The sequence below is a fragment of the Microtus ochrogaster genome, chromosome 7 (assembly GCF_000317375.1).
Source record: "Microtus ochrogaster isolate Prairie Vole_2 chromosome 7, MicOch1.0, whole genome shotgun sequence".
In the NCBI taxonomy this organism is placed as follows: Eukaryota; Metazoa; Chordata; class Mammalia; order Rodentia; family Cricetidae; genus Microtus; species Microtus ochrogaster.
In genome coordinates this window covers 29425035-29451485 of record NC_022014.1, presented here as the reverse complement: position 1 = coordinate 29451485, position 26451 = coordinate 29425035, and the positions used below count along the sequence as shown (strand labels likewise).

Genomic DNA, 26451 nt, shown 5'->3' with positions numbered 1-26451 from the left:
GCGTGGTGCGCCTGCGCCGCGCTGTCACGTGCCCGTTCTGCCGCGCGCCTTCCCCGCTCCCGCGCGGCGGCGTCTCGGAGATCGCGCTAGACCCCGACTTGTGGTCACGGCTGGAGGAAAAAGCGCTGGCTGAGCGGGAGCGAGACCCGATGGGGAGCCCGGCTAAGAAAATCGGAGACAACGGAGAGGACGACGACGATGGGGAAGACGAGAGCGCGAAGGGGGCGGGACCTACAAGTGCGGGTTGGCGCGCGCTTCGCCGGATCGTGGACAGGGTCCTGGCGCCAGCGCGCCGCTTGCGGCGTCCGTTGCCTAGCAATGGTGAGGGGCCGCTTAGGGAGGATGCTGGGCACAGAGCGCCGAAGAATGCTGGGTCAGGTTGCATCCTCCTGTTGCCACTAACCCTTCTTCTTTCCTCCAGTGCTCTACTGTCCAGAGGTCAAGGACATTGCCCACATGACCCGTTGCACGCTGTAACCGAAGAACCTGGGAGCCGTGGCAGAAGGCTGGTGGGAGTTGCATCTTCGGGCATGCTCTCATACAAAGGGTTGATGTCAAGACTACCCTCTCTGATGCTGGAATTGGTACGTTCGTGATGGAGTTGAAAAGAAAGTACCCTAGGTGGCGTGAATTTTGAGCGGCGGAGGCTCCTAGACTGTGCCGGCTTTACATTGTATTCAGGATGGAAGTGGCCAAAGGATAATAATACAAAGCATACCATAATGTGGGAAGAAAACATACAAAAGCTTTGGCGTTTGTTCAGGGAGGCTGTGGTGTAAGATCCCATTTTAGCAGTGGTCAGTGGTTGGAAATGTTTACTTAAAAAAAAAAAACAGGACAGGGGACAAGCTAATTATCATGCGAATCTCCCGTATCTGGTTATGTGTGTATGCTGGCATGCCATCTTCCCACTCTTGGTTCCTTGTTCCAGAAATTACTGAGTTGCCTCCCTGATTATGATTGGAAGCCTTGCTTCAGCTTGATAAGGCAGGTATGAAAATGTCCAAGGAGTGTTTATATGAGGCCTTAATTAAGGCTTATCAAGGATGGGTGAGCCATTTGATAAAGGAATCAGAATTTAACCTTATCTGTTATCTTTAAAGACTCTGTAGCAATATTAAAAAAATAAGATGTTCACATAATTTTAAGTTTGTGTCCCATGATGGGACATTGCTTATTTTATGTGATTCGTTCTATTTTAAAGTCCTGTAAATATCTTACCATAGACTTAAAAACAAGACCAACAGTGTTGGTCTCACAGCTTGCTAGAAGTGCAGAATTTCAGGACCTCAGTCCACATTCCCTGACTCCATTTTCAGAATCCCAGGTGATCTCTGTGTATATAAGTTAAGAAGCACTGGTTTAGATCTTCGTCACTCTGGGATGTCATCATCATCTGTGGGTGGAACATTTAACACACTATGACACACTGCCTTAAAGTTCTGAAGTGACATTCTATTGTGGAAGGAAACTTTTCTGAGCTAAAAATGTGAATTGACAAGAGGCCTCAGTTTTCAGAGGTTTTTAAGAGCTTTTTACTGACAAATAATAATGTATCTAGTTGTAGAGTGTAAACCTGTTTTAGGAATGTCTTGTCATTTGCCTGTTCTTAATGTCAGCTTCAGTGTTCCCTTTTGGAGGCCAGCACGCATCTGCTGTGATAGGCCTTTTTGTTACATTTCTGTATGTGTGCTGTCAGAGTGAATGCTACATTAATCTTCTAATGTTTTATGTTTTGAGTGTTTCCAGAGTGTAAACGCCAAATGACTATCTCCAGAGCCAATAGCAGTGTTAATGTATATGTACTCAAAAAATGTTTGCTGAATTTACCCATTTTTATTGTAATAGTTTTGAGAATAAAGTATCTGTGCTTACTCAACCTGTGGAAGGCTCTTACTGAATTGTATAGTCTCGCAGTTTAAATCCTTCACAGATGACACCAGACTGACCTGAACCTTTCTGCTTCGCATTGGAATTGAACCTGTGGAGCAGTAGTGACCTCTACTGACTCTGTGGGGAAGCAGTGACTTGGAGGTGGAAAACAGTTTTGGTGTTAGGCACCTCTCCCTCTCTGCCTGCCACTTAGCATTGTAGCCTTAGGGATCCTGCTGCTCAACAGCTCCACATTGAGCTCATGATGTGGTTGGTACTGGGAAGGTCTTCCACACTCGGAAGGCAGAGGCAGGTGGTTGTGAGTTCCAGCCAGGGATACACAGAGGGACCCTGCCAGTGGCAATGGGGGTGTATGTGGCTGCTCCTTTGATTCTTGAATGGTTCAAGAGATCAAAGCCAGCCTTGGCTACAAAAGAAGTTCCAGGACAGCCAGGGCTAGAGAGAAACCCTGTCTCAAGATCCAAAATAAAAGGGGGGGGGGTTATTAAGATGAAACAGTACAAAGCAATAATCTTACTTTCCCTCCATACAAGAATTCCCCCTCCGCAGGCAAAAATGACAGCACACAGAAAGGAAAGTATAATTTATATGTACAACCGATAACCTGATACAGAAGAGGGGATTGGGACAGCCCAGGAGTGGGAGCGAAGAGACTGGGACAGGGGCAGCAAGGAGGAAGTGGGGGTTCCCCATGCAAACTGCCGCTCCCTGGCCCCTCCGTGGAGGGAATGTGCCCATATCTCCCTAGCCTGTTAGCCACTATGTTGCTCTGGTCCCACAGGCAAGGTAAGGTAGTCTCCTGACTAGGCACCTGGCCTGACCTACTCAAATGTAGTCTGTATCCAGGCCTTGAGGAGGGAGGATTTAAGTCCCCCAGAACCTGAGCCCCAGAGTGGGGGTCTTCCCCCATGTGTGGCCCTCTGTATTCTCTCCCACCCTTTCTAGGGTTCCTAGAACAGGTTGGGAAGCTCCTCTTTGGCTTGGGGGATTATCACCCAATCGTTACTCTTTGGGGGGGGCGGTCCGTGGTCCTTGGTCCCTAGGGAGGAGAAAGGTTCCTAATGCAAGATGCTGGTACACACAAGGTGACTGAGCCACTAAACAGCGCCTTTATTCTGAGGCTGAACAGCAGTCAGCTCCCTCTCTTGCAGCTGCACCCTCCATGTAGAAGAGGCAGCCATCTCTCCTCTCCCCTTCTTTCTCCCGGTGCTATCTCCATCCCACTGTAATGAAGTCCCCTCCTCTCTGTTGTTCTTCTCACAAAGTTCCTATGGGCCAGGCAAGGCTAATCCCCCACTTTGGCAGGAGGCGGAGGTGGTACTGCAGGAAAGGACTGGAGAGGTGCCACCTCTTCCCTCCCGACAATCATTTAGTGGGAAGCTGTGTATTTGGTGTGGGGAGTAAGGGTACTGGAAGACCCCGCTAACCATCTCCCACCCAGACCTCTTCACACCAGCACAGTCTTCAAGGTTTAGTGGGAAAGGTGTGTGGAGGTGGAGAGAGATAGGGGTCCTTCTTGAAGGGAGAAGTTATAGAGGGGCAAAAGGGCTTCTAGCCCAGCGGTGGCCCAAGGGGTGGGGAGGGTGGAGGGTTGGCAGCAGGCCCCAAGGCCTGAGACGTGGGTCGGCTCCGGGGCCGGGGCCTAGGTGAAGGGCAGGCCTGAGAGCCGGTCAGTCGTCTATACAGATCACCTCCCCTGCTCGGGGCTCCTTCCGATCCAGCCCGTCTGACACCAGCGCCCCCATCATTTCCTTCTCTTTCTTCACCAGCACTGGAGGGCCGTTGGTGGTGGCTGTTTGGGGAGACAAGTTAGGAAAGGTCAGCCTATCCTTACTGCCATGTCACTTCCTGTCACTCTGACTTGTCTTAGGGACCCTCCTCCTCAGATTCCTCTTGTGCCAGCATGCAGCCGGGTCTGACTCCCCAGCCTTTCTGAGCTCACATTCACTCTCCTTAAGGAAACCAGGTAGAGGAAGTTCGAGTGGGTGAGGCTTTGGGTTTCTCAGTTTTGTTTTGTTTGAGAAAGAATCTCTCCACATAGCCCTTGCTGTCCTGGAACTCAGAGATATCCCAAGTGCTGGGATTAAATGCATATGCCACCATACCAGGATGCTTTCCCACACAGCCCAGGCTGGCCTGAGGACTCTCAGGAATCCTGCCTCAGCCTCCTGACTGCTGGAGAGTTTTGTCACGGCGATACAAGGAATGGCTGTAACAAGCCCAGAACTACTCTTCCATAAAACAGTAGACACTTACAAGGAAGAGAGACGGGTTTAAAGCAGGACAAGGGAGTCAAGCAGGGATGAAGTTTGGCAAAAGTGAGGGAGAAGCAAGGAGTCAGAACCACATCTAACCTGTGATGAAGGACCCTGCAGGCATCTGGCTGTAATTGGCGCCTGCGGCGGCCAGGACCCCTACGGGTGCGGCGCTGAAGGCTGCCCCGTATCCCGGTGGAGTGGCGTAAGGACCCGGGGGAAAGGCCTGGAATAGAGAGCAAGCTGAGGTTAGTTAGTCCACAGTCTAGAGAGGAGGAATCATGCTCCAGAATGACTAGAGGTTGTGGTGCAGGCAGGGAGACTCAAGGTGAAGCCTACTGTAACAGGTTGTTTCTCCACATATGTAGGATTCTGATGGAGTGTGAGTGTGTGTGTGTGTGTGTGTGTGTGTGTGTGTGTGTGTAAGGGGCACTGGCAGGGTAACAAGTTAGGGAAAGAGGGTTACCGGTGTGGGGTGAGGCTCTGTGCCCTTGCTGGCCAGCCGGCTGAGGATGCTGCGCTCGGACATCTGAAGGCGGGCTGCGATGGGGGGTATTCGGGACAGCGTGGCTGGCAGGCGGGTCACATCTGCCTTCATGTCGCTCAGCAACTCCTCCAGCTGGTTCAGAACTGGGGCCCGGGCCACAGAGAAAGAAGAGCAAGAGAAAGATGGAAAGAGAGAGATGGAGCCAGAAAAAGTGACAGTCAGATGGACAAGTACAGTCAGAAAGAGAGGACACAGACATGAAAGGACCACAGACCAAGTGACAAAAATGGCAGGAAGCAGACAGAAAAAGAGTGATTCAGAGGAGGAAAGTTTCAGGCCAGATACCACATAGGACAGATGGAAATAAAGAAGAGAAAGGAATATGGAAAAGAGGAAGGGAAAGACATTGGAAGACATGGGGTCGGGGGTTGTCAGAACATCCCATATGGGAAAAGGGAGGCTTAGGGGGTGGGGATCGTGGGGAGGAAACAGGAGGCATGGGGTAGTATGATTTAAGGAATCGGTTTTAATACATAATGGGGGAGAGAAGTTAAGGGTCAGTGTTACATAGAAGGACCTAAGGCAGACATGTTCTGTTAGGTGGTTAAGATGGCTCTGGGACTTAAGCTACAATTATCAAGGTAGAAGGATATGGGAGAAGAGGTTGAGGGTTAAGCAAAGTTTTATGGGGTACGGTCAAGGGTGGATGGGCAGGAATTTTTACTTCATGGGATAAATGAGGTGCTAAGATAGTGATCTGTGGTATCAAAACTAAGAACATTTGTGTATAAACACACAAACTAAAACTATCAGGATCGTGGCAGGCGCACTCCCAGGGATGAGGTCTCACTGAATAAGGTGACTGGTACCTACTGGTCACTGAAGTGAACCCTATCTATCAGGTAGGGAGAATGGGCTTGGACAAGGAACAAAGGTTAAAACCCAAAAGGATGCCAGCTGGGTCAGAGGTGGGGTTAGAGGTCAGAGGGGAGTGGTTCAGAGGGTAGAGGGGTAAGGGGGCAAGGGGTGTGGGTAGAGTTTGAGGGGTGCGGGGTGAAGACTTACGCAGCGTTGTGGGCCCTCCCCCGCGCGGGGCCACTGCGGCCCTTACCCTTGTGCAGGACGGCGTTGGCTGGCTTGTTCCCTGCCAGCGACTCCTTGGAGAGGTGCTGGTGGCTCTCGGCTAGGCACTCGGCCTCGGCAAAGCGGGCGTGGAGGGCCATGGCGGGGTGCGCCGGCTCCTGTGACAGGTTCAGGTAGGCCGCCCGCCGCAGCTGCTCCTCAATCACCAGCGCCTGCTCCAGGAGCTAAAGGCACAGGAAAGAGGTGAACAGAGGTGAGCAGAGGGACAGGACACAGCACTAGAGAGCTACTCTGTCCCCATTCTTGGCCCAGGAAATGCCACATGCACTCCAATGCAGACCATAGTTTCCATCACTTGGGTCTTAGCCAACTCTCAAGATGCTAACGCTCCCTTTAGATGACTTCTGACCCAAGGCCTTCTTCACCCTACTTCTTTCCTTCTTCATCCCCACCTTGAACCTCCGGGCCAGGAATTTATTTTTCATCTCCAGGAAGTTCCCCTTATTGGCTTCAGTTTTGAATGGTTCATTGATAATGGCGAACTGAGCATCATTCTGGATGTCTTGCCACCGGGCATAGCCATGACTGCCAGCAGAGGAAAAGGAACTATCAAGGAATTTAACTGAATGGTCTTGACTGTGAATATTTCTTCTTATTGGTCAGATTTCCCCAGACTGGGGTACAAGTCTCTGCCCTAAGTGTAGGCCCTTCTTCAACCCGTAGCTCCCCTCTGTCCTGGCTAGTTTTTCTCATTAGAGTTATATGAGGAGTGGAACCTCAATAGAGAAAATGCCAAAATAAGGTCTGGTTGCAGGCAAATCTATAGGGCATTTTCTTAATTAATGATTGATGTGGGAAGACCCTGCCTATTGTGAGTGATGCCACCCCTAGACAGGTGGTTCAGGACGCTATAAGAAAGCAGGCTGAAAAGCAGCCTACAATTCACAATTCCAGAGAACCTAGACAGCAATGAGGACCCTAAGAGAGACATACATGGATCTACTCTACATGGGGAGTAGAAAAAGACAAGATCTCCTGAGTAAACTGGGAGCGTGGGGATCATGGAAAAGGGTAGAAGGGGAGGGGGAGGAAGGAAAGGAGTGGAGAAAAATACACAGCTCAATAAAAACAACTAAAAAAAGAAAGAAAGAAAAGAAAGCAAGCAGAGCAAGCTGTAAAGGGCAAGCCAGTAATCACTCCTCCATGGCCCCTGCATCAGTTCCTGCCTCCAGGTTCCTACCTTGAGTTCCTGCCTCAAGTTCTTGCCCTGACTTCCCTGGAAGACGCATTTTAAGTTGTCAGATGAAATAAACCCTTTCCTCCTGAAGCTGCTTTTGGTCATGTTTTTAATCTCAGCAACAGAAACATGACCAAGACACCTTCTCTCCCAGCTGAGAGACCTTTCTTAATCGTACATGTGTACAAGGATACAGGACGATCCCAGCCAGGAGCCAATAGTCATGTCTTCGGTGCCAGATTTCGTTGAGCTTCCCCGAGGAAATAGCTGCCCTCTCTTCATTCTGCCACAGTGTGTGAAGCTCTGCAAAGAGAGAAGCATCAGAGGCTGTGACCCGCATCTACCCCAGTAGGCATGTATGGATGGAAAGCTGAGTGAGGGCAGAATGCTAAATGCTCCCTAGGAACTGAGTAGGGTGTGGGTAAGAGAGGTGGCTCAGTGGTTAAGAGCACTTGTTGTTCATACAGAGAACCAGAGTTCAGTTCAAGGCACCCACACGGTAACTCACAACCATCTGTAACTACAGTTACAGGGATTCAGCACCCTCTTCTGACCTCTAACGGTTTATACACACGTGGTGCATACACATACATGCAGGCAAACACACAGACACATAAAACTGAAAAAAATTTAAAAAGTGGGAAAACTTTATGTTAAGCAGTAAGAAATAAAGTTAATTAAAAACAGGCTCACATTAGGATTAAAACAAAAAATTGTATTAGAGATGAGAGGGAAGGCCCATTGTAAGCATGCACCATCTCACTGAAGGACTTGGAATTCAATGGAGCAGGCAGCCTCAGGCACAATGAGAAAGCCCAGAATGGACAGTGAGGAGCAGGTAACAGACAACAATTCGCACCTGTAAAACCACCATCGGCAATATTGAACATGAACCTCGGCTTCTCTACTTTCTCCTCACGGCGCCCATTGGACCGTGGTTCATCTCGAGGAGGCCCAAGTCGGAGCTCGCGCTCAGCTTTGACATCCTCTGCTAGGCCAAACAGGGCAAAGCTCACACCTCAGGACAGCCTCTACTAAGTCCCAGGACCACTTAATACATAAACAACTACCCACCCAAGGCTCAGGCATTTGGATTCCCAAGATTCCACCTCCCCTGGTTCCCTTAGGGACTCAGGTATCCAGTCCTTCCTCCCATTACCTCTCTTGCCCAAATCCCCCGTTTCCCCCTCCGGCCTCTCCCTGTGTTCCTGTACATCCAACGGTTTCTCCTCCCCCCTTTCTGCTGGTGTTGGCTCTGAGGCTGTGGAAAGAGTCAAGAGATAGGAAGGGAGGATGTTACTCTCATCCCAACTCCAGAAGATGGAACTCCGAAACTCCGGAGCACTGGGATAATCACCCACCGGACTTCTCTCTGTCTCCTCGGTACCCAGGTTCAGGCTCCACCTCTCCAGTCACCCCTGGTGCTTCATCCTCTAAGAGAATCTTCCTTGGTTCTAGCCGTTCTCCAAGTGATGGGGCTGGGCTGGGAGAATCAACCTGGTGAAGGACAGTGGAGTCAAGATGAGCTAAAGGTAGCTAGTTACCAAGACCCCTCCAGACCTTCCACTCCACCTCCTCAGAGAGATCCAAGTGTCCACACACCTCTGTCTCCATCTTTTCCCCCATCCTGCTATTCTTCTCTGGCTTCTCTTCTGGGTTTTCAGTGTCATCCTTCTCCAGAGGTGTCCGTATCCCATCTCCTTTCTCACTCGGAGCGGGAGTAGCTGTGGTGAAGGCAGAGTGCTATGGTTTGGATATGGCTTAAGTGTTCTCTAAGAGTTGGTTCATGTGCTGACATTTAATGCCCAGTGTGAAGTACTAAAACAGTAGATACTGAATCTAAGGACAGTATTTACAGGTGGGTTTTGGAGGAAATAATCAGGATTGGGTAAGGTCAGGGGTGAAGCCCCCCACAACTGAATCCTGTTAAGAAGACAGAGAGGGAAGAATCTACACGCATGCTCTCTGCATTTCAGCATGCTATATCCTGTGTGACCTTGGGATTCTGCAAGCAAGAAGGTGATCACCAGATGCAGCTGTTGACCTCAAACCTCTAAAACCATGAGCCCAAATAAATGTATTCCCTGTATAAAGTTGTTCATCTTCATGTATCTCATTACAATCACACAAACAGCCTAATTCGGGGAACCAGGAGGGGAAGCGGGTCTTCCACCCTGACATCTGACTGCACTTCTTCCCCCACCATCCTGACTCCCAATTACCAGGTTTAGAGGTGCAAGGACTGTTGGTTGTAGATGCTTCGGGGGTGGTGGGAGATGTTTTGGTTGGGGAGGAAGCCCTGGAAGAGCGCTTGGAGTCAGCACTAGGATCAGGCATGAGCTCCGGCATGGACCAGCGTCCATTGATGTGCTCAAACTCTTGCACCTGGGGAAGGAAGTGCGCAGGCACAAGGGTCAGTAACTGGTGCTGGTGTGCAGGAAGCCCTAGTCCCTCTGTAGCACACCAGCCGGACCTAGAAGGAAGAGATGAGAGACAGAGGAAGGACAGAGACCAAGCAGCTGCCCAGACGCTTGAGTGAGGAAAGACTGATACCTTCTTCTTGACGAGAGACATGACTCCAATGCGGGTCAACACCTGCTGGCGGCTCAGCCCCTCCCGAGGGACCCCATCGGCAAAGGTTTCTGAGCCGTCTGCTCCAGGTTCACAGAGATGGCGCATGAACAAAGACACATAGGCCCTGAAGAGCGTGGGGGTAGAAGGAAGATTGCAAGGTCTTAGGGGGTGTTCAGGAAATGAGGGAGATGCAGAGATCACTGACCTCCTGAACTTTAACTCCCCATAGGCCTCTCACTTGTGTCTCCCTCCATGTCCTAACTCATCCATGGACCTTCCCATCAGCCCAGCCCCCCAATGCATCTCCTGGGACTTGGCCCCATCAGTCAGTTTTTCATCCTGTTCACCAGCTCCTCCTGCCAAGTTATCATGGCCAAGTAAATGTGAGGCCAGGCTAGCCTGGGTGAGGCTCCTTCCTCAAACACCCTTCCCATGAGGGAGAGGCTTGGCCCCTTTACTCTAGGCTCTGTTGAGGGGAAGTGGGGTAGGCTGAGCCCACATCCCAGGAAATCGAGCCTGGACATGTTTATAAGGTAGGAGGTGGCGCTCAGCTGAGTAAGGTCACATCATATGGTAGCCAAGACCAGAGAAGAACACCCAGAGCTCTGAGCCCCACTGAATCCAACCCCACTCACTTAAACTCTTTCTCGGTCTTGCCCCTCAGGTCCCGCACTAGCCACTGTGTGGTGAAAGCGTCCTGTGGCGGCATCCCCCAGCGCATCACAGCGTTAAGGAACGCCTTCCGCTGTCGGGTATTGAATCCCAGTACCTGAAGGTGGGGAGGGGCAGGGCCAGGATTGATTGATTAGAAGTCTGAAGTCCTTTCTACCCCCGGTGGCCCAGTCCTCAATCCTAATCCACTCTCCACCTCCCACTGCCACCATTTTCTCCTTAGAGATCATGCAGGGGCCTGGGCCAGAGTCTCACCTCAATGTTCCCCCCAACTCGAGCCAGCAATGGAGGCAGCGGCTTGTCCTTTTCATTTCGGAGCTGCCTCTTTGACTGTCGACGCCCTAAGGGGAAGGGTGGCACTGGTCAGTGGTCACCACCTCCCCTAAGGCCGCAGTCTTCCTCTGCACCCATCCCCGTAATATATAAAACCCGGGGCTAGCCTGCGTCATGTTTCTCTCTATTTCTCTTCCAGGCATGTTGCCAGCAATACTACCTAGCAACGCTCAAAGAAGTCATATTCAAAAATTAGTAACAAGCCGGGCGGTGGTGGCGCACGCCTTTAATCCCAGCACTCGGGAGGCAGAGGCAGGCTGATCTCTGGGAGTTCGAGACCAGCCTGGTCTACAGAGCTAGTTCCAGGACAGGCTCCAAAGCCACAGAGAAACCCTGTCTCGAAAAACAAAAAACAAAAACAAAAAAAAAATTAGTAACAAAGATCTGAAAGACAATGTTACTCATGGGAAAGTAAAATAACAGTCTTCCTGTTTAGTTTTGGCATATGTGTGTTTGTGCTTTCAGATGAGGTCTGTGTTGCCCAGGCCTCCAACTCCTGAACTTGAGCGATCCTGTCTAAGCCTCCTAGTATCTGGGCCTGCAGGTACGCATCAGCAGGCTTCACTACCTCTCTTGTGAAAGCATCTGATAGCACAGGGCTGGATGCTCCAAATGTGACACAAAAAGAAAAAAAAAAAAAGTGGGCTTAGAGAAAGCTAGGAAGTGAAACTGAAAGACTGAGACAGGAAGTCAAGAAAGAGGCCACCTTCAGGACGCTCATCGAAGTCCTCATCCTCCTCCTCCGACCCCACTGAGTATTCTGACTGGTTATCTGTGAGGACAGAGGGGTCCACGGTCAGCGGTTACCATATGAGGCCCTCCTGGACATTTCTCCACCTCCACCCAGGCCTTGGTCCTGCTGGAGATGCTGGGTTGCATCCTTTAGCCCTATGTCCATAGCCATCTTTAGTCTCTGGGTACCTCCTATTTACCAGAGGACTTCCGTCAAAGTTACTCTAAGACTACTGTGAAGTCCCAGGGTCTTCACAGCCTTCCTCCTATAGTCACTAAATAGTGAAATCCCCACGATTCCATCTGGCTTAAAAAAGTTCCTCTCGACCCTTCCAGATCACTGGCCTCTTGCCTGCTCTATAGCCCTGGCCTCCATCAAAAGCTCCATCAAAGCTCTCTCCATCACATCTTCCCTTCCCATCTCTGGTCAGGGGCAGCCCTCACCTTGATCCTCCTGAGCGGCATCATTGTAGTTAACCTGCTTTCGAACCCGCTTGCCCTTGCCTAGGTTTCGGGCAAGGTCTTCTTGCTGCTGCTCATAGTGATGCCTCAGCAGCTTCTCCCAGTAGTCGGGATCCACATTCTCCTCCTGCTTGATAATCTCTCGCTCGATCTCCTCAATCTGAAAGGCAGCAGAGTCAAGGCTGGCGCCTCCCTCTCACTTTGGCTGCATCAAACTCCTTCTCTCTTCTACATAGGCCAAATCCTGCTCAACGCTGCCTGACCTGTCTTCGGGTCTGCATCCAGCTTCTGGACACTGCACCTTTTCTCATCACCTCTTCCTTACAATGTGCTGGCTCCGCTAAATCTCTCCTCCACTTCCCCTTGCTTCCTCCCACAGACTCTAGTAGCTCTGTGACTACCAGAACTTTCTGTGTCCATGTCTCTCTCCAAAGTCCAGTCTCATCTATCGGAGTGAGAAATTGTTTGAGGTCTACTGCTGCTTTTTGCTGGGGGCCAGGATGAGGGAATAATCCAAAACTAAGAGTGCAGAAAATTTCACTGCCCTTCAGAGATGCAGGGTGTGGCCCCAAAGCCTCTTACCTTGTCTTCTTCACGCACAACATACTGTGCCACCTTGAAGGAGCTGAGATACTCATTCATGTTCTGCACATCAGTATCCTCGGTTGCATCCTGGTTCCGGTCCAGCAGTCGAGCGATGGCTTCGTTGTCATAGTGGATCACACTGCTATCTTCCTCCTTATTCTCTCCTGGCAGAGACATGGACAGAAAGGACTTGAGGCTCTAGCCAGAAGATCAGGCAGCTTAGGATGGGTGAGCTGTTCCACTCTTCCTCCTCACTGGGCCCTGGAGAGAACCGTTCCCATGACACGGGAATGCATGTCAAGGGTTCTTTGTTCTGTTTCCTTAGGTGGCCAGCCCTTCTCTCAGGACTACTAGAAAGGGGTTTTTTTCCCCCTCACAGGCTGAGAGAAGTGTTTTTTTGTTTATTTGTCTGTCTGTTTGCTGTCTGTTTGCTTCAGAATGTACTTTTCCTCAGAGGAGAACAGGGACTACCTTTAGGGAGCTGTAGAAAAAGCTCTCACCCTCATTTTCATCCTTGAATAGCTCCTCGGTGCCAAATTTGAGGATGTCATCCAGCTCCTGCTTAGACATGGAGCCGGCCTTGGAGCCTAGGCCTGGCCGCACCACCAGATGCGTCAGCATCATTTTCCTCTTCGCCACCTGTGTGATCCGTTCTTCCACAGACGCTCGGGTCACAAAACGGTAAATCATCACCTTGTTGGCCTGGCCAATCCGATGGGCTCTGCTGAAGGCCTACAGCGGCAGGAGAGGATGGCACACGGTCAGAAAAGGAGGCTGGTAGGGAAAGGCCTTCTCTTTCCTCAAACCCACACCTGAGCAGGACAGCCTCCTCCATGAACCCATATCAACCTGCTGAATGTTAAGAGGGGATTTAGGGTGCAGGTTCCCACCTGGATGTCATTATGGGGGTTCCAATCAGAATCGAAGATGATAACAGTGTCAGCTGTGGCCAAGTTGATGCCCAGGCCCCCAGCTCGGGTGGACAGGAGGAAGCAGAATTGTTGGGCACCAGGAGCTAGGAGGTGAGAATTAGGCCAAGTTTACCACCAGCTGCTAGATGCTCTAACTATAAATCATTATATCCCAACTCCAAAGTCTAAGTTTCCACCATCCCCTCACCATCACCCATCCCAGGGACATGGCTGAAGTTCTCAGGCCTTCCATATCCACAGGGACCAAAGCATTCATCCTCACCATTAAACCGATCAATGGCCTCCTGCCTAAGGGCACCAGTGATGCCGCCATCAATGCGTTCGTACTTGTAGCCTTCATAGTCTAGGAAGTCCTCCAGAAGGTCTAACATCTTGGTCATCTAAAACACAGGACAGTAGGAGTCCAAAGGTCATGACAGTAGCTTGGGTCTAGTTCCCCAAAGTAACAAATCCCCAAGTCTTGTACTGAAACCCACCCCGCCTCAAGCTCCCAGGAAACTCATACCACCTCCCAAGTTCTCACTGTTCTAGTCAAACTCTTGATTTAAGACCATTTCTTATCACCATGAAAAGGTTTCTGAGAAACCTATAAATATTTTGAAAAACTCATAAAACTGGCCTGTAGCTTTCTCCAAAGTGGAGGGATTCTTTCATCAACATCCTAACGGGCCAGCATTCCCTACCGGTATTTTCTCACAAGGCTGACGACTATACTAGTCTTAGAACGGGGATCAGATGCAAGGATGAGCCAGGCATGTCAGGCCTTTTGTTTTGTGTTTACAGATGAGGATTTGCTGTGTCAGCCTGGCTGAGAGGCATGCACCACCTCAGCCGACCCAGACCTTCTTCATTTCATCTTATTTGTTTTCCAGAGCTAGGGATCAATCATAGCCTCCTACAAGCTAGCAAAGGCTCTCCCAATGAAGCTTCTCCAGCCACTTGTCCTCCCTTTTCATTATTTGAATACAGGGTATCTCTATGTTTAGACTGGCTTCGGCCTCAGCATCCCAACTTCAGGGATCACAGGCATGTGTTGCCTTGCCTGCCTGAGTCAAGACATGCTTATGAGTAGGATCTCAGTCTTTCATACTAGAGCAGCCACAGGAATGAGGACAGGGCTGGCGAATGGCAGCGGAGGACAGCAATGGAGAGAGCAGGCGGGACGGGCACCTGTGAGAAGATGAGCACTCTGTGCCCTTGCTCCTTCAGCTTTCTCAGCATCTTCTGCAGCAGCATAAGCTTCCCTGATGACTTAATGAGTGCCCCACCCTCATAAGCCCCGCTGGGCAGTTTTGGAGACTCCTGAAAAGTGGGGGAATGGAGAAGAGGGTCAGGAAACATACTCCTTACTCCTGCTACTTTGCCTAGAGAAGCCAAAAGCTTAATACAGCTCCCACACTTTTCAGTTCCTACCCTTCCAAGGTCAGAACCTGGGCCCAACAACCCAGCTCCACCCCTCTGCTCAACACAGACCCTCCCAGAGAATCAGCCATGCGCTCAGCTCCCTGCTCCTAATGTTACCATGGCAGCCACAGGGAAGAGGTACGGGTGGTTGCAGCACTTCTTAAGGTCCATCATGATGTTAAGCAGGGACACCTGGTTCCCGCCGCCTCGTGAATTCAAGGCCTCAAAATTTCGAGTTAGGATGTACTTGTAGTATTTCCTAAAGACAAGGATAGGGATATACAAGGGATAGTAAGAAAGGAACCACTTCTTTTTCATTTTTCTTTCTTTCCTTCCTTTCTTCTTTTCTTCCTTCCTTCCTTCCTTTTTTCCTTCTTTCTTTCTTTTGAAACAGGGTTTCTCTGTGTAGCCCTGGCTATCCTGAAACTCACTATCCTGGAACTGTAGTCCAGGCTGGCCTCAAACTCAGAGATCTATCTGCTTCTGTCTCCCAAGTGCTGGGATTAAAGGCAAAGGGACACCACTCCCAGCAGCAACCACTTCTAATACGCTACTTGGTCCCAACTCTTGGAAAGATACTATCACCCAAACCTCACTCCCAAGTAGAGAGAGCCTGTCCCAAGTCTCACTTCTGCATGGGGCTGAGCTCCACTCGGACAATGAGCTCAGTCTTGGCCGGCATGTTCTTAAAGACATCTGCCTTGAGTCTCCGCAACATGTGTGGCCCCAGTAAATCATGTAGTTTCTTAATCTGGTCCTCTTTGGATATGTCAGCGAACTCCTCCAGGAAGCCCTCCAAGTTGCTAGCAGACACAGAAGTAAAACAACACACAAGATGAGAGGTCCCTGCTCTGATCTCAGGCTCTACTTCTTACGTCAGATGAATCTTCTACTGGAACTCCTGGTGCTGCCTTTCCTCCCTGCCATCACCCTTAGCGAGGCACTTACTTAAACCTCTCAGGAGTGAGGAAGTTCAAAAGGTGGAAGAGTTCCTCCAGGTTATTCTGCAGCGGGGTCCCTGTCAGCAATAGCTTATGATCTATCTTATAGCCATTGAGGACCCTGAAAAACTAGAAAGTGAGACAGGGACAGACAGGAGAAAGGGTTATCAGTGGCAAGTGACTGCCTCACCTCACAGACATTTTCCTATTGCCAGCTCCTGAATTCCCATTTCCCTCCAGATCAGAGAACCCCAAATCTCTAGCTTCTCCCAACACAGTCCTGTCCCCAGATAGTTCAGGAACCTTCCTTCCAGGCTACAACTCCCCCAAAGGATTTGATTTAAGGATCAAGACACATGGGGGTGCACAGACTCCATCTGGAACCTCACTCACCTTGGACTGGTTGTTCTTGAGTCGATGAGCTTCATCCACCACAAGACAGGCCCAGCGGATGGAGCCAAGAGCTGCCTGATCGATGGTGATCAGCTCGTATGACGTCAGGAGAACATGGAACTTCACCTGAGCCTCTCTCTGCCAACATAACCACTTCCCATTCAGCTGACACTTAACACACACCTACCCACACCCCCAGCCCCCACCCTTTACACACACCTACCCACACCCCCATCCCCCACCCTTTATCAAGAACCATAGCTCTCAGTTTCTACCCCCATGCCCAGTACTGACAGACTCAGGCATGCTTCCAGAGAGTCTACGATGGAGTACAGAGGCACAAAGACAAGGAGAGGAATTCCTTGTTGGGACAAAGAAATGAGAGATCCGAGGATCTTGAAGACAGACTCACCTTCATCTTAAAAGCCTTCTTCCCGCCTTTGATGGCATTGTCCTCAAAGGAGAACTCATTCTCTCGGATAATGGCCCGGCTGTCCTTGTCCCCCGTGTATGTGACCACATAGAACTTGGGTGCCCACATTTGGAACTCTCGCTCCCAGTTGATGATGGTGGAGAGTGGAGCACTCACCAGGAAGGGACCTTTGGTGTGGCCCTGGGAGTCAAGGGTGGAATCCCGTCAATCTTGGCTCTAGGACTACACACCAGTCTGCCTGCTACCTGCTAAAAGCCTTCCATCCTCCATGCCAGGCTAGGCTAGGACTCACACCCTCGGGGCCTAGACTCCATCACACACCTCCTTGTAGAGTGAGTAGAGAAAAACGATGGTTTGGATGGTCTTGCCCAGGCCCATCTCATCAGCCAGAATAGTGTCAGTGCCTTGGGCCCATGAGAAGCGCAGCCAGTTCAGCCCCTCCAACTGGTACATGTGCAGTGTGCCTCCTGTGGCTGTGATGAACCGCGGCTGGGTCTCATATTTCACTGTAGGCTGAGGAGTGAAGACATCACAGGTTCAAGGGAGCAGCTCAGGGTTCTTCTGCTCTGTCCCAAGCTGGATTACAATTTCCTAAGCTAGGGCCTGAGTTGAGCTGTAATCTTCAGACATCCCCCCTTGGCCCCTAAAGCAAACCCAGCACTAGGAAGGGCTAGCTCAGAAGGGAACTGGGCTCCACTTCTGGAAGCACTCCATCTCCCACAGCAAGTCCCTAAGCCCTCTGAAGAGGGCAAGAGTGCACGATGGAGAACAGCAACTGCTCAGAGCCGCGGACGGCTGTAGCGACCGGAGAGAGACTTACATCATTAGTAGGTGAGCTGGGAGGCCCGTCTCCCTGCAGCTCCTTCTTCTTCTTCTTATACTTTCGAGGCTGTGCAGGGTCCTCTCCCATAATTAGCTCACTGAGGAGAGAGTGGGTGTCTGAGCAAGGCCTGGTCCTCGGGAGCCCTCCCACTTTCCTAAATCTATTCCAGATCTGCCTCCCTCTGCCCAAAACCTCTGCTCAAATTCTCTCAGTTTCTTTCTTCAAGGATTTTTTTTAAATCTAACTACATGTAAATTTTGTGTGTGTAGGCACATGTCAGGGCCTACATGCAGAGGTCAGAGGACAACTTGTGAAAATTGGTTCTCTCACTCCACCATGTGGATTCTAGGGGATGAAACTCAGGCTGTCAGGCGGAGTGGCAAGTACCTTTACCCACTAAGCCATCCTGTGGCCTTCTCCCAAGCCTTCTCCCCTCACTATACCTTAAGAGTCAATCCTTCTTCTCCGGGTAACCTCTTACTCATTTCTCAGACCAGATCCCATTTCCTCTTCTCATGTTTTTATATTTAGTTTATTTTTATTTATGTCTGTGTGATTTTTATGCACATGTCTGTGTGGTGGGTACCCTTAGAAGCCAGAAGGAGTCTGATTCCCTGGATCTGGAGTTACAGAAGGTTGTAAGCCTCCAGATGTGGATGTCGAACTCAGATCCTCTGCAAGAGCCCTTAGCTGCTGGGTCATCTTTCCAGGCCCAGCCAGATCTTACTGCTCTTCTTCAGACTACTACTACCAAAGCCATCAAAGGCTGAGCCCAGGCTGCCACTGCCCTGGCCTGGGTCTGCGTAAAACTGCATTTGCAGCCTAGTTTTCAGGTTCTATGTACTGGCTCCCTCACCGATGTCTCCAGTAGCTTTGTTTATGGTCTTCATATTCAGGGATGTTCATCTCATCCTCCTCCCATGTAGACTGGTCATAAGGCAAATCCTTCCATTTCACAAGATAATGGTAATTCCCCTTTTTATCCATACTGTTGGGCAGGAGGCCAAGAGGAGGAGCAAGAGAGAAAAATAGTATGGTCACATTGCACAGCGTCCTAGTAAATAAAGTGCCAACAAGCACAGCATCTGCCACCTTAGCCTTCTCAAGATGGTATGTAAAAGTCAGCCATCACAGCGCATCCCGGAGAGCCCCATCACTCACTGACCCAGACAGGATTTCTGAGTGTCTAATATGACACTCATGGGTAGAGGCACAAGCGAGTGAACCAACAAATACCCCATCTGATCACTCGTGCTCTGGCATAAATGAGCTGGTGCTAGGCAGAAGTAGAACCTACACTGCGAACACTCACAGTTGGCTTTCCTGTCCCATCCCCGGCCCTATGCTAGAAACAAATAAAGAATCCTGGGCTGGGCTTTCCTCCTGGCTTCTCAAGTGCCCCAGAAGAACAAGGCCAGAAGGACCGGAACTGCAGAAACAGTTACCAAACCTCAAGTGGTCATTTGGGGTATGTAGGGCCATCGCCAGAGTAAGAACATGTCATGGTCCAGGTGGGCCTTTCCAGGGACCAAGTCTCACCTGTGGTTGATGATGCGGTGGACGGTCATCCACTCTGGCTTGATGCCAAACCGGTAGTACTTCTCCTCCATCTCAGCATAGTGAGGGTCCTTCACCTTGCGCTTGTCACTCTTCCCATCATCCTCACCAGAGCCATAGTCCAGGGGTGGCGGCTCATCCATGTCATTTTTCCGTTGGTAGTTGCGATACATTACCAAGTGGAAGATTTCCAGCTGAGAGAGCAGAGAGGGAGGGAGAAGAGACAGTGTCCAAATTCAAAAAGACAAACGGCAGCAGGGAAGAGGCTAGCAATGTGAGCTGTAGAGAAGGGATCTTTGAAAGCAAGTGGATAAAAAACAGAGTAATAAAAGCAATAGTGAAAAATAAATAAAACTGATAGGACAGAGTTAGAAGACCAGGCCTAGGGGAGCAGTTAAGGAACGTAAGAGGCAAGACAAGGGGGATTAAGACAGCAAAGACGGATAAGAAATAAAAAAGTGAGAAGGAGATGGCAGTGAGGAAAGGGGTGAGAACTACAGAGATGAAAGGAGACCAAAAGAACCACAGAAAGAGTGTGAGGCCTGAGGCCTAACCCGAGGGGGAAGGAGATGGAAACCCAGAGGAGAGGGGAGGAGCGAGCTAGTGACTGACAGCAGAATCCTGAGGGTAGGACAAGCAATAGCCTTTGTACCTGAAGCTCCTTGGCCCAGGAGCAGTGCCAGTAGGACAATCCCACCCATTTGACAAAGAACTCTCGCTCTGATCTGCCTTGAAGAGGACGAGGGGGTGGGACGTCTGGATTCCCATCTGTTTGCTGGGGTGCTGGCATTGCAACAGGCGGCTCCCCCCATCGCCAATGCAAGATCTTCTGAACACGGCCCTTTAGCACAGGGCACTTCAGGATGGACACATAAGAGAAAAAGGAAGGAAAAAGGCAAGCAGAGCCTCTTATTAGGTAGGACAAAGGTACAACAAGGGGTGGGGGCTAAGAAAGGAAAAGCTCAGTGTTTGGGATCCAGGAATGGGTGAAAGTTGGGGCTCAATGGTGAGGTTAAGGACAGAGTCCCACTTACTGTACATCGTGGGCACAGCCATTCACCGTTGGGGATGTCAGGCAGCGGGGGGTTCAGACAGTGGATGTGGTAGGAGGAGATGCAAGCATCGCAGCACAGCAGCTCCCCACCGTCCTTGCACACTCGGCAATACTCCATGTGATCGTCCTCTTCCTCCTTCTCTCCTTCCTCCCCCTCCTCTTCATACTCTTCCTCCTCCTCCTTGGCCTCCCATTGTACCCCTTCCTTCTCCTGGGAATCAAGAGCAGAGAGAGAGAAAGAGAGAGAGAGAGAAGATAAGGAGAGACTGGGAAATTGAGGCAAAACCAAGATGACTGAGTCCCAGAAGTGCACAGAAGTCTCGTGGGCCCTACCAAACAGGTTAACCCCATTTTCCAAAAACACTGGCTCTGCCGAAATAGGGTTTGATGAAAGGACCCAATCAGGATTCCAGAATCTTGTTTACCTATTACCAAGAAGCCCAGAAGACCATAACAGAAAGCAAGAAGAAAAGAGATCGGTGGGACCCTGAGGGCACCAGGTACTCACACAGTGGGGACAGCTCCATTTGCCCTCAGGAGCCCGGTCAAGCTCAGGGTCAAGGCAGACGAGGTGGTAGGCACGAGGGCAGGTGTCGCACAGAATAATTTCCCCACCCTGCTGGCACACCTCACAGTAATCCTGGTGATCCGTCTCGTAGCCATCAACCTCCTCCTCCCCGGCCACTGCGGGACAGCCCAGGACTGTCATATACCCCAGTCAAGTCAAAGGGAACAGAAAAAGAAAGAAAGGGATTCAGGGGAGACAGAGAGAAGGGTTGAATAGAGAAGTCAAAATCTGAAGTAAGAAAGACAGCAAAGGAAGAAGAGGGTGGACAGAGGGGCTCACACAGTGACAGCCCTTACCCTTCTTCTTCTTCCTTCCTGGCCGGCCTCGCTTCAGTTTCTTGGCACGGACAGGGCCATCAGGCCGGCCTGAGGCACTATGGACGCTACCACTGTCCAAGTCTGACTCCTCAGCTTCTGGATCCGGGCCCTCATCGTTCTGGAAAGCATACTGCCCATAGCCCCGCTGCCGTCAGTGAGGCATGCTGGGTTCTGCTCACCACCTCCTCCACCCCTAGACTGTGGGTTCCCCGCTCAGCTTCCCTCATGGATTACCCATGGATCTCAGCCCTTGACACCAGGATGTTTAGCAGACAGGGAAGAGCCACTCACCGAGCCTGCCTTCTTCCTCTTGCCACCCAGCAGCCCTAGCTTGATTTTGAGTGGTGCCATCTTCTTCCCTCGAAGCTTCTTGCGTCCATCAGGTACTCGGGGGTTCTTATTCCGCCTCTTGTGGCCTGGACCTGAATGAGAACAGGGAGGAAAGGAGAAAACCCATAGGCCATGACACATCCTGGAAGAACAAGAGTCACGGGAACTCTGGACTGCGCCTTGGGCTACGGCTTTCCTCGCGTCCCCTTCACGGGCAGCAACCCCCTCTCCCCACAGCAATCAAGGCTGGGAAGACTTGAGCTAGTCATGAAGCCATGCAGTTTGGAAAGCAGGGAAACAGAGGTTGGAAGATGAGGGTTCCTACCTTTGCCCTCTTTGGTTTTGGCTCTTCTGATAGGTGGGGGCTGGATTTCAGGAGCAGGGGGTGGTGGGAGGGCAGGGGGGGGTCCAGATGGTGCTATGGGGGTGGCTGGGGAGACAGCAGCTGACACCTGCTCGGCTACAGCTGCTGCCGCCGCTGCCGCCGCCGCCGCCACAGCAGCTGCTGACCCTTTGAAGGGGTTATTGGCGCTGAACTCTCTCCACTTGGCCCCCAGGATGGTCATCATCTTCGACATTGGGATCTTGGGATTCTTCTTAGCAATTAGGGGCCTGGAAATATAGAAGCAGAAAATCCAGACCTTTCACAGATGGTCTGGGAATACTGCCATCTCCCCATATCAACTAAGTCTGTGCTGACTATCCTGGGTGGGAGAATACCGCCATCTCCCCATATCAACTAAGTCTGTGCTAACTATCCTGGGTTGGGGAATACATCCTATTAAGAAAAACATTAAGTAGTAAATTAAGCAAAAAGAAAAGGGAAATAGATGAGAACTCAAGAACAATGGCAATGTGGTTTTTGATCCTACTGCACGTGCTGGCTTTGGGCAGTTTGGATGCTCAACTTACTAAACCTGGATGGAGGTGGGCGGTCCTTGGACTTCCCACAGGTCAGGGAACCCTGATGGCTCTTCAAGCTGATGAGGGAGAGGGACTTGATCGGGGGAAGGGGAGGGAAATGGGAGGCGGTGGCGGGGAGGAGGCAGAAATCCTCAATAAATAAATAAATTAAAAAAAAAAGAAAGAAAAGGGAAATAGATCCTGTTGAGCACCATCCTCACAGTGGCACAACGGCACTCTTGCTTTGATTTTTCTACATTTTACTTAATTCTATGGAATTTGAAGAAAGTTTCCTTTGGGATAGTTTTGTGTTGTGTGTGTGTGTGGTTTATCGAGACAGGGTTTCTCTCTGTGTAGCCCTGCTGTCCTGGAACTTGCTCTGTAGACCAGGATGGTCTCGAACTCACAGAGATCCACCTGCTTCTGCTTCTTGAGTGCTGGGATTAAAGGTGTGCACCACCACCACCCAGCCTCCCTTGGGATAGTTTGAAAGAGACAGACATTGCATCTTCTTCAAAGGTGTGTGTGTGTGAAAATCCTATGAGGACACCTGCGATGCTCAGTGCTGGGAAGCAGGCTGTCTCTAGCAGGGGTGTAAGCAAGACATCACTAAGGACAGCTACCAATTAGCATCTCTTGAGTCTAGGTACCAAAGGTTTTGAGTCTAGGTGCAAAAGGCTTTGCATTCAACTTCCCACCAAATCCACACAGGCTCCTACAAAGTATGTATCATTTCTAGTTTACAGATAAGGAAATTGAGCACCAAAGAAATTAAGTATCTTGCCCAAGTGGAAGCCAAGGCACTAAACTGCTGTGTTAAACCTCAGTATGGGCTTTCTCCATAGCTAAAATCCCACTGCTACCAATACATGATGTGTTGTTACTAGGACTAAAGAAAAGGTTGTAAAGACTTGAAATAAAAACTCTCAGACAACGGTGTCATCCAGGTCTAGTCTAGAGAAGCTACAGTGAGGAAGATGGAATTACTGGAGCAGAAGACTCAATCCTTCCTGTCCTCACTACCTTCTAGTTCTGGAAAGTTCTCTAATGTGGTACTAGACTCACGACTTCTGCCCTCACAACCTTAAGGAAAGACAGACTCTTAGCTGGGACTGACAGGACCCAAACCAAGAGTAGACTGAAATTATGTGACAATGTTGTGTGCATATGCCGTGAATTTCTCTGGAAGCATTTTCTTACATTTTAAACAGATTCCAGAGAGGCCCAGCCCGCACCCCAGTAGTAACCATTCATCTGAAAGGATTCCTAGTTCCACTGTACCTCATGAACTGACTGAAGGCTTTATAGTTGGTAAGTGTGTGGTAGTCCTCCTCGGAGAACACATGCTCCACATCCTCCAAGCCCCAGGTCAGAAGCAGCGCAGCTGATGACTTCTGTTCCACCTGCTGATGGGGACAGCGAGTGGGGGGGGGTAAGGTGGGGCTGCTTGGCCCCTCTCCTCTATCCATCAATGTCTCACTCAGTCTCCACCAACTTCCTGACCCCTCTGTAGCCCAGGCCCCATGCTTTACCAAACCCAGTTCTGGCCGCACCCCTCTTCGCCTGCATCTCTGATGTAGACCTTTCACTCTTCCTAGCTGTACTCACCTTTTGCCCCCCATCTCCTTCTCCCCTTTTCCTCCTCTTTGTCTTTTTCTCTTTTTTTTCTCGGTGCTTCCTTCTTCGTTTCCGACCTGGTCCAGTTCCATATTCGCTGCCTCCACTCTCTGACTTCTCCCGGTACTCATCTCGCTCTGAGCCAAATTCCTCTTCACTGTCCTAAGGAAGAGAAACAAAAATAACATCTATTAATTCTTGCCATGTGCCAAGAACTGTTCTTAGCACAAAACATATTTTATCTCTTTCCATCTTTACAACTATCCCATGAAACAGTAATTGAGCTATAGTTATTCACTCTTTTACAGAGGAAATTGAGGCACGGGGAGCTAACTAAACTGCCCAGGAAGACAGAGGACTTCTAGGCTCTGAATTCACGCAATCTTCTTCCAAGACTGTGGTTTTCTTCTTCCCTCTGTATTGGGAATTAAACCCGAGACTTAAGCATGTAAGGCAAGTTCTGTACCACTGAGCTGTCTCTCGGCAAGCCAGTGAGCTCTCAACTGTTTCTTTCAAATTACTGGGCAAGTTACAGTGACAACTGGATGTTTTACCAGCTTGGAGCACGTGAGGTTAGGGTTCCAGGTCCAAGAGATGCAGATGAAATAAAGGAGGGAGGGAATGGAGCCTTTTGACTTTAAGAACACCATTTGCTCAGGCAACCAGGGCCAGAGAAGATGTCGTCTCTGGGAAGGGGACCCCACCTTGTTACAGCATTAGGGACCCTTGGTACTCACAAGCTTCTTGCGTTTCCGGGGTTTGCCTGGCTTGTTTTCCTTCTGCTTTTTGGGTCCTCGCTTTCTCTTCTTCACACCCAATGCTGAAGGCAGCAGCCGGATATCATCCTTATCTTTGGAGAGAAGAGCACCAGAAAACCTAAACTTGAAGCACCCCAATCCCCGAGGTTCTTTATTGTCCCCTTTCTTGCCGACTCAGTCACACTCTCTAGGAACCCAGACATTAATTCCTCTAAATTTCACTGCCCTCCAACGGATGCAAACAGAGTGTTTCTAGTACTCTGGGATCCTCTGGTTCTGAATGGGAGGTCAAGGGTCAGAAAGGAAGAGCAGCCAAGCCACTCCCTTTTCTCCCCTCCTACTAACAAGGGACCAGACTCTAGGCCACCGGCTCAGACTGTGGCAGGTCCTTTCAGTCCTCGCCAGGGCTCCTCCTGCCTTCCCCCTCACTTTGCCAGCTGGCAGCTTGCCCAGGAACCGGGGAAGCCATGCCCAGCTGCTGGCCTGGCCTGACCCCAGCACTTGGAGTAGGGAGACACAAGCTGGCAGCTCCCTAAGCCAGATGCTGAGAAGGGAGAGCCAAAGGTGGACACCCGGGTTCTCACACTAACACCCTGGGGCTCTGACATCCTTTTTGCCAAGAGGGAGGCCTCTATTTACATTTTCTTGAATAATCACCCCAATACAGCACTGGAGAAAAAGAAATTCTCAGCTAGTCATTCTCCCCTTTGCCCACGGGACAGTACCTGCCTCCTTCATACCCTAACTCAGCAAAACGAAGTCTGCGCAATTCCCTAAACAGTCCTTCTCCCAGAGGACTGGAGTCTACCTCTAAATCTCTTCCCAGAGGCTGTGCCCTTTATCCATGGCTTTACCTTTCACTTCTGTATTTTTCTCAGACATGCACACACACACGCTCACACATACACACACACACACACATTACAGGGACACAAACAAGGATATAATCACAGACAGACACATGTGACATGTGCAGTCTCAAATTCATTTACACACACACACACGTGCACACACACACACACACACACACACACACACACACACCTGTACCTGCTTCAGCATAGCTATGTCCCTGGCTCTCTCCCCAGAAGGTTCTGACAGAGGGCTCAGGACGGGTCCTTCCCTGATATCCCACCACCCCATTCTCCCTGACCCCTGCCAGTTTGCTGAAGCTTGGGGACCAGAGTGGTTTCTTAAGAACAAGCCCTAATGCCCCACAAACGGATGTCACACAGAAACGGTGCTCTAGTTCACCTACCACCCCCACAAATCACTAGACTAACCAGCCAGACCTGTCTTGTCCAAGGAAAGGCAGCTGCAGCCAGAGGGGAAAGCCAGGGCTTGGCCCAGGCTCTTGCTCTAGGACACACAATCCTGCTCTCAACAGCCAAGGAAAATTAGCCACAATTAACACCCCAGGCCTGGGGTTCCGATCTGATGCTACCTTTCCTTCTACCTCCACCATCCCGTGTCCCTGTGTGCTAAGACACTCTAAGATGGGGGTGTGGGTATGCAAAGAGGCTGCCTGCCGAGAGGCCGTGTGTGAAAACTGATCCAGGGCTGTAACAGGACGTCAGACGTCATGCCCAGCAGCTGGCTCCCCTTAACTCTAGGGACTTGGGTTAACACGAACATGGAAACGAAGACCGCGGGGCAAGTGGCAAGGGCAGGCCAACTGGCTAAGGATCAGGGAAGTGGCCCGCCGGGTCACCCTGGGTGTGTGGGGCGAGTAAGCCTGTGAACTCTACTTCCCACCCAGTCCAGCAGGAGGTTCTTGGTTTTAGGCCGACGTCGGTGGCCAGCAGAGGGGAAGAAAGGCGAGAGAGGCAAGGGAGGGTAATAAAGCAAATCTAAGCCCCAACCTCTGTCTCAGCAGCCTCTCAATGCTGGCCGCGAGCCCAGACTCTCCCACATCCCGGCTCAGATCTCGGGAAGGTGGGGAGGGCGAGGGCGGAGTCTGGCGGGAGGGTCTGTGGGAGGAGCCTGGGTGAGAGCGTTCCTCCCGCCCCTCCTAATCTCGCCATCAATCTCTCACACTTATATTTATTTTTTTCTCAAATTCCCCTCCCTCCCCCACAACGAACCTCCATAATAGGTCTGCCGCACAT

At 50.6% G+C, this 26451-nt stretch overlaps 2 protein-coding genes and 1 non-coding gene across 3 annotated transcripts in view; 1 reads left to right on the top strand and 2 right to left on the bottom strand.

The window, feature by feature from the left end:
* Rnf227 (ring finger protein 227) overlaps positions 1 to 1883 on the top strand; it is a 2221-nt gene extending 338 nt beyond the window's left edge. Inside the window, exons 1-2 of the mRNA XM_026780986.1 lie at positions 1 to 321; positions 422 to 1883. The exon at positions 1 to 321 is cut by the window's left edge and continues 338 nt beyond it. Coding sequence (XP_026636787.1) covers positions 1 to 321; positions 422 to 477 — 377 coding nt within the window. The 3' untranslated portion in view covers positions 478 to 1883. The remainder of the gene's footprint in view (positions 322 to 421) is intronic.
* A 578-nt stretch (positions 1884 to 2461) lies between these two features.
* On the bottom strand, positions 2462 to 24812 carry Chd3 (chromodomain helicase DNA binding protein 3). Its single transcript, XM_026780062.1, has 40 exons — positions 24773 to 24812; positions 24323 to 24516; positions 23577 to 23747; positions 23250 to 23374; positions 21391 to 21677; positions 21027 to 21157; positions 20715 to 20865; positions 20359 to 20552; positions 19831 to 20061; positions 19449 to 19652; positions 18779 to 18990; positions 18096 to 18227; positions 17237 to 17336; positions 16738 to 16929; positions 16396 to 16596; positions 15984 to 16121; positions 15598 to 15719; positions 15279 to 15452; positions 14767 to 14908; positions 14416 to 14547; positions 13508 to 13625; positions 13204 to 13328; positions 12814 to 13045; positions 12311 to 12477; positions 11711 to 11888; positions 11241 to 11306; positions 10457 to 10542; positions 10165 to 10298; positions 9509 to 9653; positions 9178 to 9340; positions 8558 to 8679; positions 8317 to 8452; positions 8115 to 8216; positions 7815 to 7946; positions 7150 to 7258; positions 6171 to 6303; positions 5701 to 5942; positions 4615 to 4778; positions 4248 to 4374; positions 2462 to 3685 (listed from the first exon to the last, which is right to left on the bottom strand). Exons 1-40 carry the CDS (start codon positions 24810 to 24812, stop codon positions 3445 to 3447), a joined length of 6195 nt encoding a protein of 2064 aa, XP_026635863.1. The 3' UTR covers positions 2462 to 3444.
* On the bottom strand, positions 9909 to 10047 carry LOC113456400. Its single transcript, XR_003377222.1, has one exon.
* Positions 24813 to 26451: the final 1639 nt, after the last annotated feature.

Bases quoted from the DNA above. Each gene is read 5' to 3' on its own strand.
- Chd3 (XM_026780062.1), bottom strand. From the start codon at position 24,812: ATGGCTTCCCCGGTTCCTGGGCAAGCTGCCAGCTGGCAAA. The intron at 20,553-20,714 runs GTAAGGGCTGTC...GGTATATGACAG, and splicing joins AGGAAGGAAGAAGAAGAAGG to TCCTGGGCTGTCCCGCAGTG. The intron at 4,375-4,614 runs GTAACCCTCTTT...TCTCTATTCCAG, and splicing joins CAGAGCCTCACCCCACACCG to GCCTTTCCCCCGGGTCCTTA.